The 13,042-nt window shown below is 48.1% G+C and overlaps 1 protein-coding gene across 2 annotated transcripts in view; it reads right to left on the bottom strand.

The window, feature by feature from the left end:
- tmem117 (transmembrane protein 117) overlaps positions 1-13,042 on the bottom strand; it is a 30,942-nt gene that overhangs the window by 6,475 nt on the left and 11,425 nt on the right. For both annotated transcript variants that reach the window (XM_047033512.1, XM_047033513.1), the window contains exons 3-6: positions 11,304-11,436; positions 3,106-3,205; positions 1,732-1,829; positions 281-440 (exon numbers count right to left, since the gene is read on the bottom strand). In XM_047033512.1, the coding sequence (XP_046889468.1) occupies positions 281-440; positions 1,732-1,829; positions 3,106-3,205; positions 11,304-11,436 (491 nt within the window). The remainder of the gene's footprint in view (positions 1-280; positions 441-1,731; positions 1,830-3,105; positions 3,206-11,303; positions 11,437-13,042) is intronic.

Raw genomic sequence — 13,042 nt, 5'->3', positions numbered from 1 at the left:
GCAAACAGCAGAGGAAGGGTCTGTAGCCATGCTGGCTCAGAAAACGATCAAACGTCTCCCTCGACCCAGTGCCGCAGTGCCCCTGTGACTGAAGCAAATGAGGGAGAAGGGAGGGAGGGAGGGAAGGAGAAGGGAGAGAAGGAGAGAGGATGGGAGGGAGGGAGAAGGGAGAAGGGAGAGAGGGAGGGAGAAGTGAGGGGATAGGCTGGAGATAGAGGAGGGAGTGTGAGAGAGAAAGTGCCGCTCTCTGTTTTTAATTGGCCACCGGGGAGCATCCCACCTGCATGACAATGAGTAGGTCAAACACCAGGATGAAGGAGGCCAGGAAGGCCCTGGAGACCTCGTCGCTCGGCAGGAAGCCCCGGTTCAGGTTGTCCCAGCTGATCCAGTCTGTGCTGATGACCAACACCACCACAGATGTCAGGGAGATCAGCACTGTCCTGGAGAAAGGAGAGAGGAGAAGAATGGACTCAATGGACTCCCCTGTGGGACACCCATCCATAATACTAGCTAAACCCAACTTCACACAGGTCAGATATACCCTCCAGCAATAGTAGCCTTGAGTGGAAAGAAATCTTGATAGAGCTATCAAATATCATTGGATATTTCTTTTTTATCAAAACGAGTACACCTTTGGGGTATTAATGCATCCCTATGCATCTGGTTGGATTGTACATAGAGACTGCCAGCCCGCAACATTTCCTGCCAGCCCGCATCATATCCTGTGTGCTCGGTAATGAGATGCTGTTTGGTTCTTAACATTCGAAAGTGGATTCTTCTTCCCTCCAGATGACTGATTTTCACCACTGCCTCTGTGATTCCCCAAGACTCTTTGACGTTTATTGTCAAAATATATTCCTCCGCACATTTATCAATCCCACTTTGGAGCCCAGTATTTTAGATGATAGCTTGTCAAATCTAAAATTGATTGTGACAGTCAGACCAGGGGCATCCATCAATAAGACAAAGATTTCAGAGGGATGGACAAAAGCCATACTTTTTCTCCCTGCCTCCCCAACAGAGAAGCAATCAATTTGATGGGGAAACATTACACAATGGAGGAAACGTCTCTGGAGTTTTGGAGTTCTGAAGCAGTGGTCACCTTTGTCACAGCTGCTGTATTAAACGCAAACGCATTTCACTGGTCCACACTTGCAAGCTCAATTTAGATTGGCTGTAATGCGCATCGCTGGGCCCGCAAGCCGGACTAGACTACCTAATAGATTTCAAGCCGGACTGGACTGCATTGGTGATCATGATGTTGGCCGTGGCAGTTGCAGGTGCACATGGGTCAAGTCCCACGATGTGTAAGGTAAGCAGAGAGGCACCTGGCCCAGTGACCCGCCTATGTCCATTGATTCCCCCGTCTGTTTATCTAATTAAAGGTGATGAGGCTGAGTGGAGGAAGATTAACAGAGCTATTGACTGTGTGTGACCCTTTGTGTAGCCATGCTGAAATACAGTACACACAACACATACACACCAAAGACGGGCCTACACAATGTCAACACCGTTTTTTTGTGGAATACATGAATAAATATAGGTTTTCTGGACAACGCTCACCTGCACCCCCCCCCCCCCCCCCCCCCCCACACACACACACACACACACAAACACACACATTTGTACACACGTACACACAAACGCGCACAGACCCGCACACACACATCTGTGTGTCGGAGGCAGTATGAATTATTACATGTCTTATAATGAGCCCCATGGGTAACACACCAGAAGAGGACAATCCTGTTGTTTCCTTGTTTCCAGAACCTTCTGGCAGCTTTGCCCCAGTCTGGGTAGTGCTGATCCTGCAGCATCATGTCAGTTACCTGGGAAAGAGACAGGGACCTATTGTAGTACTTGACCTGAAACAAAATAACTATAAAAAATAACATGTTTTGCACAGGGCTGAGAGACCAATTCAGCATCAGAAACCAGTTATTTTATCAGCAATGCAGAAGTACACTGAGTTTTGATTTAAGCTTGATAAACATGTTACAAATGAAACACTGAATCAACTTCATTATAAGCATAAACAAGGACAGCATTCATTAAGAGTAACATGGGTTAATAATGGATGGTTTGAATCTCCCCTTCTTTTCATTTGCCTATGGCATTGTGCGGGGGATTGAATAGCACAATCCATTTCAGTGACATTGCTTTCCTGATAATGTATTTCTGTTGTATAGGTTCAATGCAATTTATAGTCAATCATTAAATGTAATCAGGCTGAGTAGATTTTCTCTGATCTGCATCAACATCTATTTGAGAGTATTTTAATGCTCAACTATGCAAATGCTGACTTTCCTTGGGCATGCTTCATCAAGACAAGGGAAATTTGTCAACAGGGCAGTGTTAACTCTGGCAGACATACATCTGGCAGACTGTAATGTGGAAAAGGATTTGGTTCTGGGAATCAGTGAAATCTTTCTGGCAGGAGCAGTGTTGCATAAAGCAGCCATATCCTGTCCACACATCTACCGATGACACATCCCAAATCTGCTCTGTCTAGGAGACACAGAGGTCATCTTGGAAGTGCCTCGTTGAATTAATCGAATGTACGAAAAAAAAAATGTCTGGATTCAGCACTTTGGCTTCCCTCATCCTCTTGTTCTAGTTATTCTCTCTCTCTCTCTCTCTCTCTCTCTCTCTCTCTCTCTCTCTCTCTCTCTCTCTCTCACACACTAACTCTCCCATCCATCTCCCCATTGCTCCTCACTTTCTCTCTCCTTTCCCCCCCTCACCTGTCTTGCGCTCCCCCACCCTTCCTTCTCTCCCCCGCCACGCCCCCCCTCCCCCCTTCATTACTGTTTGTACTGTGGAATACTAATGCAGACGGCGAGGGAGCGTGTCAAGTCGTCTCTCCGGCCCGCCTCGTGTCAGACTCCTCTCCACCATAGGCACTCCACTCCCGCTGGAGAACCCTCCTCTCTTTATGTTGACATATGAAAAGAGATGGCTGGGTAAAGGGGGAGGAGTAGACGTGCTCCCTCCCCTCTGCCGTCCTCTCCTCTCCTCCGCGTCTCGTCCACCTGCGCACCGCACTCTGCCTGCTCTGATTTCAGGCTCGACGGACAGTCAGAAGTGGGATCTCCGTTTTCTCACCATCCAAGCGGTGACAAAGTCTCCCATCCACGTCCCGACTGCGGCGATCTTCATGAAGCTCTCGTTTCGGATCCCCATGTACTCTGTCACCATGTATGGCCTGAGAGAGAGAGAGCGAGAGAGAGAGAGAGAGAGAGAGAGAGAGAGAGAGAGAGAGAGAGAGAGAGAGAGAGAGAGAAAAAGAGGGGGTGAGCACAAAACAGACAGAGAGAAAGGGGGAGCGAGGAAGAGAGGGTGAGAGAGAAGAGCGAGGAAGAGAGATGGAGAAAGCACACAAGAGAGAGAGATGGAGTGAAAGGAAAATGTACAGAAAAAATCAGGGGGGGAAGAGAGAGAAAATGATAGACAGAAAGAGAGGGAGAGAAAGATAGTGTGTGTGTGTGTGTTGGTGAGGGGGTGGCGAACGGCAGAGGAGGGAGTGAAGTAATGGAGAGTCAACAGAGGGAGAGAAAACCAAATTGTTGGGTGTTGTTAAGTGTCATGATGCTTTCTGTCAGACATAATACATTTCAAGATGTTCTGTGGCATCCACCGGCGTCAGGCCCTGACGGTTGTCTTCAATTTGCAACAGAGGAACCGCTCAAAAGTATTCAATCAGGTTTCTCATTTGACGTTTCTCGAACTCCCTTGTCGTCTCTAGGAGGATGAGCTCTGGTTTATACCCTCTAGCTTTGCTTGCCAGGCTTGGGGCGCAAACTTGACTGCTGTCGTTGGGAAAGAGACCAGACGCATCGCAGTACATGAAATGACTTCATCTTTGATAAAAGATCACACGCATTCTAGTTAGGCCCTCCTCTCCAGGAGCAGGAGACGACAAGAGGATTTTGTTCCGGGTCTTTCCTTCTCCTCCATTCTATCTAGGTAATGGCAGGGAGAGAAACTAGGTCATTCCCCCCCTGCATGCGACTGCCACCCCCCGCTAGAGAGGAGAGGAGAAAGAGGAGAGAGGCGTGAGGGAGCTTGTTTGATCTCCTCACAGCATCTCAAAGGCTGAGTGGAGCAGGTGGTGCTCGTGGCCCCCACAGGCCAGCCTCATGAATATAATAGATGGCCGCAGACACAGGCTCGGTAGCAGGGCTGCGACGGGGTCAATGAATTGAAGTCAATAGCTCCACTCGCCTCTGTTCTGGTTCTCTGTTTCGACCTCTGCACAATAGAAATTTTTTCCAATGAGACGGCAGACAGCGGAAAGAGAGAAATTGTCGACCGCGCCCCTTTTTTCCTTGTTCCTGTCATGTTTTAAGTGTTTCTAATAAGCTTTCGGGTGTGGGAATTATTGTGAAAAAAAATATTGCATTGTAAAACGACAGCCGACAAACCTTTCAAAGCAGAAGAGAATAATCCCTTTATCCTATTAGAAAGCTTAGGTGGGTTTAAAAGGCGCTCCTTTTTAATTGACGCCAATTGTCCCTCCCTTTTCTCATTAATTCATAATAGACTCATCAAGCCAGTCCAGAACAGACATGACTATCTAGGCCAAACAAGTGACCCCATATGGCACCTGTATTCTCCGTCTCCCTTCATGAAAACAGAAAAACAGTTGGGTCAGATGAATTAAAGGTGCGGTACAACTCATACGTCGTCAATGTATCATTTTCAGACTGGTTGTGACAGAGCTGCGTTAGTGAAAACGTGCGGTCTGAAGGTGACTTATCACATTGCCTTGGTTGGCAAATCAAAGCCCTTGATTAGAACGGGGATTTATATCTGCACAGACACTCAGGGATTGGCCACAGGCCAGTTGCCAAGGAGATCCCAGTGGAAGTCATCGATATTTGACGAAATGCAGTCTAACACCACACACCGGGCTTCCAATCGGCCCCGGTAGTTTCCCCTTGAATCAGGACAAACCCTCGACGTTCTCTCCCTCCCTCCGAGAATCCGACCAACATCAAAGCAAAAAAAGCCTGCTATTTCAACCATGAACTGGGTTCTGGGACTGTCCTAGAACGATCGGAAACAGCCCTTTTGGACTTAAAAATGTAATGGGCTAGGTGAGTTCATGAGAGGGTTCATTGCCAGGGGACGTCACCACAGTCACTGAGTGACTAATCAGCTCCCTGACGGGCCAGTGGCTGCAACACCCAGCCAGCTCCAAGGACTGTAATTAGGCTTTTAGAAAACAGCATGGTGAGAGCTTGGACTGCGCTGACTCATCAAATACCGACAGCCCCCCCCCACCCCCCTCATCCCCATCTGTCCACTTGGAAGCAAGTATACTCTTATGCTTGTTCACTTTTCTGGAGGGTGATTTATTGATGTTTTGCCCCAAAAGTTGTCTCAAGTCGCTCACAGGAAATAAAATAAAATATTTAAAATACTTTCTGCCACCCCCAGCTCCACATTGAGTTGAGCTGCTTGTGTTCTATGTAGATTGTACATAAAACCCATTTCAGAAGACCAACACTGCATAATTGTTCCAGAGAACTGTTACCCTGACACACACCAAGCATCACACCATCTCAGGCAACTAAACGGCTCTATCTCAGTCAGCTATGTACTGTATTTGCCAGGGTATCAGATTAAACTGCCTGCAGAATTTAAGTCCCTTTCACTCTACTTGCTTATTTAACTGGGGAGTGGGACTTGGCAAACAGACTAACTCCCTGGAAACTGCAACACTATCTATCCACCATATCAGTTTTCCATTAAACTGCACTTAAAAACCTGTAGGACTTCTGGTCCTATTAGCTTCTAAATCCACTTTTCCTTTTCAAGGACACAACGGATATAGCACGCGCTCACAAAAATCTACTATTTGCTAAAAAAAAGATTTCCCAAGAAAAACATTAAAATGGTTCAAATGCTAATTAAAAAAGTTTTGTTAATGTCCCTGGAGGTGAAAATTGGTTCTGCACTGTGTGGTATTTGGAAATGTCAGGACAAGTTTTATAAATCATATTTTATGGTAAATTGGTTGCGGACACAATTAGGATCCATGGTACACTTCTTGCGAAACGTCAAGCTATAAAATAATGATTTCCTCTCTCTTGTGGATATAAATGACTGATATGAAATGTAATAACGAATTTGAGACATTTAAGAAAACACAAACATGGTATGCACACATACACAAACAAAACAGACACACACACATCCATATCAATTTAACACGGGCATAAATGTATAAGGTTTATTCATTTTTGCAATTCTCGGTAGACCCAAGCAGTTGCCAAGGTAACTGTGTGTGTGTGTGTGTGTGTACTGTTGACAGTTTCTTTCTAGTATCTTTCTGTGCATGAGGATGACCTTAGGAGGGGGCTCCACAAGCCTTCAATCCTCCTGCTTTCCCACACACCCTCCTTCAATCTCCCTTCCCTCCCTCCCTCCCTCCCTCCCACTTCATCTCCCCCCTATTCCCTTCCCCCTTTCCCTCCCCCCAACCACCACCACAGCCTCCCTCCCCCCTCAACCTCTTACTCACCCCCTTCCTCCCATCTCCCTCCTTCTGTCCCCCCTCCCTCCCTCCCTCCCTCCCTCGACTGTCAGACAGACAATCAAAGAGACAGACAGCCCAGGTAGACAGCCAGGTAGACAGACAGACGGGCAGGCAGACAGGCAGGCAGGCAGACAGACAACCATACAGCCAAGCAGGTAGGCAGGGACTTACACTGCTCCCTGAGCTCCACAGGGGGAACCTAAATACCACAACATGCCATTTATTCTGCTTTTGGAATCCCTGCTAGTCCGTGGCATTACCCCAGTTTACTAACAGACAGACAGAAAGACAAACAAAAAGGGAGGGAGGGAGGGATGATTGGATGGACATGGAAGGATGAAAGGATAGAGGGAGGGATGACCAGGGAGAAAAGGAGCTAACAGGCGAGATAGAGGGACGGTAGTAAACAGAGAAAATGCTATAATGTGTGCTATAATCCAGCTCAGAGGGGAGCTACGTCTCTCTGCTACCTCCCTGTCTCCCTCTGTTTCCCTCCTCCTCCTTTCATCCCTTCCCTCCTTACTTTCATACCTCACTCCCTTCTCCCCTTCCTTCTACCAGGTAAGGAGGAAAAAACCCTCCCCCTCCTAGCCCCTTAGCTAAATTAGGCATGATATGATTAATGTGCCCGCCACACATTGGGCCGTCTTAATTAAATAACAGTGTCTAATTAGGAGATGATTTCTGGCTGTAATGGCGCCGTAAGATGTCAGAATGGGATTGCGTGGCGTGACAGAGTGCCGGTGAAGGACGTCAAACTCCCTGGGCGGTCATACTCCAGTGGTTTCACACAAACAGCCCTCTAATCTGACAGTTACATTAAAATGCAAATGGCCAGATGTGGAGCTGGTAACAAGTGTGGATTACTGCACACTGGGACCCACAATGGACAGGCCTTTTCAGTAATAACATAAGCTAGGTAGGCAACTGTTTGTTGGCTGTTGACCCCAGGTCATCGGCTTGATTATCGGCTTATATGTCACGGCTGCATGTTTGATTAATGTGCCGCCGAGGTCTGGCCAATGTTTGAGAACCTACAAGGGTTGTATTGAATCAATCTTGTGCTAATGGTGAGTAAATACCTAGCCTGCAGGAAACAGCGAATGTCACTTTCCCTAACAATGATCATTTGCACACTTGTCAAGGAAAGAGGAAATATTGCGAGGAAATATTGAAAGAAGATGTCGCTAATATATATATATACATATTAATAAACACATATTATACTGATCAATATTTGAGAGTATACCTGTTCTTTTAATTAAACTAGCTCAGTCAGAGTGGTTTGAAAGGTCAAAGAAGATGAAAGCATATCAATGAAACACACCCAGACATTTTAATCAAGACCTCTTTAGAGGGAAGTGAGACAGAAACAATTTGTGGTCGGCGTTATGTGGGAGTCCAGAAATAGGACCTCTCCCACAGCATAGCGCACTTGGTTGGATGCAGAGATCAGGGCATCATGGTGTGTTCCTTTAAAGCCAGTATTATTCTGATCTAATACCAAAGATACCATTTTAAAAGCCCAGGCAATAATACCTCACTGTAGCTAGTTCTTTCTGCACGGATTTATAGAGAAAATCTTGTTCCTTCCCACCCAGGGGCAGCTTCCACTGGGAACGTTGTACTCCTTTGTGCCTCGTCTCAGTAAAAACTACAACAGCCTCACAGCGAGGGAGGGAACAGGGGGGATGCAGAAAAGGCTTGGTTGGACACGGATCAAAAGACTTAAGTTTCACTGCATCATCAGAGCTGGACTACTTCCATCCCTGCCTGCCTGCCTGCCTCTCCCTCCCCTCCTTTCTTCTCCTCATTCCTCCTCTCCCTCCTTTCCTTTTCCTCTCCCTTCCTCCTCTCCTTCCCTTTCCTCTCCCTTCCCTCATTACCACCCCCCTCCTCCTCCTCTCCATCCCGCCTCTCCTCCACTCTCCCATCCTCCTCTCCCTCCTTTCCCACCCTCTCCTCTGCCTCCCCTCCCATTGCAGTCCAGCGTCTTTAGAGGAACGTCCCGGCAGAATGTGAACACTGCTCTTACAGGTCTGTCTCAAACAAAGATGTAAACACTAATGGTAGCTGACAGGGCCCAAGTCTGGAAAGGAACCACAGGAGGGGTGTGGGGAGCTGCAGGATAGGGTAAGGCGGTATGGGATAGAGGGGCAGGAGGAGCGGCAGGATAAGGTAAGGCGGTATGGGATAGAGGGGCGGGAGGAGCTGCAGGATAGGGTAAGGCGGTATGGGATAGAGGGGCAGGAGGAGCTGCAGGATAGGGTAAGGCGGTATGGGATAGAGGGGCAGGAGGAGCGGCAGGATAGGGTAAGGCGGTATGGGATAGAGGGGCGGGAGGAGCTGCAGGATAGGGTAAGGCGGTATGGGATAGAGGGGCAGGAGGAGCAGCAGGACAGGGTAAGGCGGTATGGGATAGAGGGGCAGCAGGAGCTGCAGGATAGGGTAAGGCGGTATGGGATAGAGGGGCAGGAGGAGCTGCAGGATAGGGTAAGGCGGTATGGGATAGAGAGGCAGGAGGAGCTGCAGGATAAGGTAAGGCGGTATGGGATAGAGGGGCAGGAGGAGCTGCAGGATAGGGTAAGGCGGTATGGGATAGAGAGGCAGGAGGAGCTGCAGGATAGGGTAAGGCGGTATGGGATAGAGGTGCAGGAGGAGCTGCAGGATAGGGTAAGGCGGTATGGGATAGAGGGGCAGGAGGAGCTGCAGGATAGGGTAAGGCGGTATGGGATAGAGAGGCAGGAGGAGCTGCAGGATAGGGTAAGGCGGTATGGGATAGAGGGGCAGGAGGAGCTGCAGGATAGGGTAAGGCGGTATGGGATAGAGGGGCAGGAGGAGCTGCAGGATAGGATAAGGCGTAATGGGATAGAGGGGCAGGAGGAGCTGCAGGATAGGGTAAGGCGGTATGGGATAGAGAGCAGGAGGACCTGCAGGATACGGTAAGGCGGTATGGGATTGAGGGGCAGGAGGAGCTGCAGGATAGGGTAAGGCGGTATGGGATAGAGGGGCAGGAGGAGCTGCAGGATAGGGTAAGGCGGTATGGGATAGAGGGGCAGGAGGAGCTGCAGGATAGGGTAAGGCGGTATGGGATAGAGAGCAGGAGGAGCTGCAGGATACGGTAAGGCGGTATGGGATTGAGGGGCAGGAGGAGCTGCAGGATAGGGTAAGGCGGTATGGGATAGAGGGGCAGGAGGAGCTGCAGGATAGGGTAAGGCGGTATGGGATAGAGAGCAGGAGGAGCTGCAGGATAGGGTAAGGCGGTATGGGATAGAGAGGGGTACAGGAATACAGGGTTTGCTATGCTGCAGCTGCATGGCAGGTGGATTTGACTTGTTCTGCAATAGCGCCATCTATCTTTCTTAGGAAAGCCTTACATGACTCTGACGTCATTGGAAATCTTACATCAAAGTCTGCTTTTACGGCCAGGTTGTAAATCGTTCAATCTTCGGTAATGGTTGTTTTGAAAGGCATTTGAAAGAACCTTGCTTGTTCTGCTTGCATTATAATTTGTTCAATTTACAGGACGGAGTCCTTTTTTCGACACCTGAACTTGCTTTCTCTGAACAGTAGCTGAAGTAGACCAATTGAAAATGTCTGACTCATTGCAGGTGCGAGTGCAGACATCTCTCAGAGACATAAATAGATGAATCATCGTTTTGTGGAAGTAATAGGTCCTACGCCCTTATACAGTCTGGATGGCACAGAGATGCAGTGATGGTGGTCCCACACGTACTGGCCTACCTCCGCAACACCTCCTTCAGCTCTGAAGTACAAGTCTCTTTCTCTCTTTTTCTCTCTGTTGATCTAAAAGGCAGAAATGGAGGGGAAAAGAATTCCTCTCTGTGACAGACACACTCAGAGGGACTGCAAATGGAACTTTTTCCTGAGCGGGCAACATTTATCGTCTCTGCGGACCGGCCCCTCTGCTCAGCGATGCGTTGCTGCTCCTCAGCCAACCAGAGAGAGCAGGCGTGATGGATGTCACTGTCACAGCGCCGGCCGGTGTGACGGATGGGCTGATTATACAAGCACATCCCTCTGCCTGCAAAAGACAACAACACCTTTCCTTCCAGCTAATAGCCTTCCTGTTGCCTGTTGTTCTTAGTCTGAGAAGATCTGTTGCTTTAGAAGAATCCACTAGATGAAAAATCTTGTTACTGCCTACTCCAGTTCAATGCCAACTTGCGCTTGAACTGACTCTTGTCACTTTGATGTTTTACAAGAAAAACAAACAAGCGGTATATCACCACCTCGTGACCTCACAGCTGTCTGGATACAAGGGCATGTTTTCCCCTGAGACTGACAGATCACTAACGCACAAATGGATTCCTGTCACTCGATTGATGTGTGTGTATTTCAGATCTGGCCCTTCAGCGGGTGGAGGATAAATGGGGAGATGGTGGGGGACCTCTGGATAGGCTAAGCCATCTTAGTTTCAAGCAACCAGGTGAGGAAGCTAGGAAGACAAGATGGCTACGCTGTACGTCATGATGAAGAGTTATGGAAGGTGATCTCTCAGGTATCCCCTCCTGCACATCCATCCATCCCCTCCCCCTTTAACCCTGACTTGAAATGTCGGGATTCCGATCGATCGGAGTGCGATTGAGCCGCAGCTCGGGCGAAACGTGCGGATCAATGTCTCTCGCTCAGCCTGGAAAAGAGGGAGAGAGAGAGAGAGGGAGGGTGCAGCGGGACTCTAACAAACGAGAGGGTGGAAGGGCAGAAGGAGGAGCCCTATGATGGAGTGGTGTCTTACCCCATGCTCCCTGCCACCAGCAGGACCAGGTTGTAGATGTGTGAGAAGATGAAGAGGAAGAGGATGGTGCTGAAGAACATGGTCATCCAGGAGCCGTGATCCTCACGAAACATTTTCAGACGCAGATATCGACCTAGATGAGGGGGGAAAACAGCCGTTCAGTGGCTCTGCTCAAAGGGCATTGTGTTGCTCGGGTCTTGTCGCCCTACATACCACTCATGGACACAAATGAAAGAGAGAAGTATGAATGATTATGTTTATGCTCGCACACATCAATCATGTCTCCGCCATGTCTGACATTTGCCCTTTGAACAGTGGAACGATGATTAAAGATCGTTTTGAAGCACTGCTTCCCTACCCTGAGTCGTTTTCTTTGGTGGGTGAACTGACCGAGTGTATGGACCAGACTGTGTGAAATAAACGTTTTGAAGCTTAAGGTCAACATATATCGAAATGCTATTTGGTCCGAAGCAATTAAGAAAGAAAAGAAAATTAAGTGGATGATCATCGGCAATCAAGAGGGGATGCCGCTGCAGGCATCGATGTTGGCGTGTGTTCTGATGAGGTAGCGATCGGCATGATTAGGCAGATTATTCAAACATTTGTGACCTGTGCGGTTTTTTTCCAAGCTTTTTGGCTGAGAATCAAATTACGGGGAAATATCTCTCTGGTAGAGCATGAGATTGATTCAGAAACTGGGCCCTCTGCTCAGAATACTAAATCATAACCCTCCTCTGATGGCAGAGAGGCTGTTTATGAAGACATGAAGCTCTATTTCTTGGGTTCAGCAGTGATACATCAGTTGATGTGTCCAATGTAGCAAAATATCTCTAGTACATGTAATAATAAAAACATCTATTCTGGCCTGAATTAAGGCCAGGAAGAGAGGCACAACATTTGAAAATGGTTGCGGTATTAGTATGCTATTGGATACAGTATTAACAGAACTACTTAAATGAAACACTGTAATAGCACTGTAATATAGTTATTACTGTTGGTGCAAAACTGGAAATATCCAGTCTCTCACGACACCACAGGCAACTCGCCCTCTCCTACAGTGCATTCCCCATCCCAGCAAAACAAGACAGTTTTCTCTCTTCCTTCCTTTAAATCCCGAGCCAGAACCCACAGCAGGATCAAGCTGCACAAACCAGACTTCCCCCAGCCAGAGTGGCCTCACTGTGACAGACAGCTCCTGGGAGAGACAACACTGTTGTGTCTCCATGCCGACACACGATGCTCAGATTGGGATGGGCAGGCTTCAGTGGCGGAGCGATTAACCGCAGAGCGAGAGGTTGTGGGCTCACCCCCCACCCCGACATATCATTTTGGATGAAAGCATCTGCTGCACGAACCCTAATTATTACATTATGCTCCAGTCACTTTAACCACGAGGCTAGCTGCTTGGGTGGTTGGTTTGCATGCTGGTTCACCCCAGTCACCTCACCATCCTCGCTGCACGCTGTAAATCTAAATGCTGTAAATAAAATCTGCTGACCTTCCCTCAGAGGGTCACAGTCCTGGGCAAAATAATGACCACTGAAAATATTATCCCTCTCCAGGCTCCTACATGATCCTACACTGATATAGTAGCATGGGGATATTCAGACTAGCAGCAACAAACCGTCATTTTAGTGACACCCCGTTTTAGTTTGGAATTCAAGAAGTCAAAGACATATCTTGGACAAACCTTGCAAGGATTTTGTACCCAACCAAATAAGGAGGATGCACCCATACAA

This window comes from Hypomesus transpacificus, chromosome 14, assembly GCF_021917145.1.
Source record: "Hypomesus transpacificus isolate Combined female chromosome 14, fHypTra1, whole genome shotgun sequence".
In the NCBI taxonomy this organism is placed as follows: domain Eukaryota; kingdom Metazoa; phylum Chordata; class Actinopteri; order Osmeriformes; family Osmeridae; genus Hypomesus; species Hypomesus transpacificus.
Note: the sequence above shows the minus strand (reverse complement) of the source record. Positions and strands in the feature narration are given on the sequence as shown.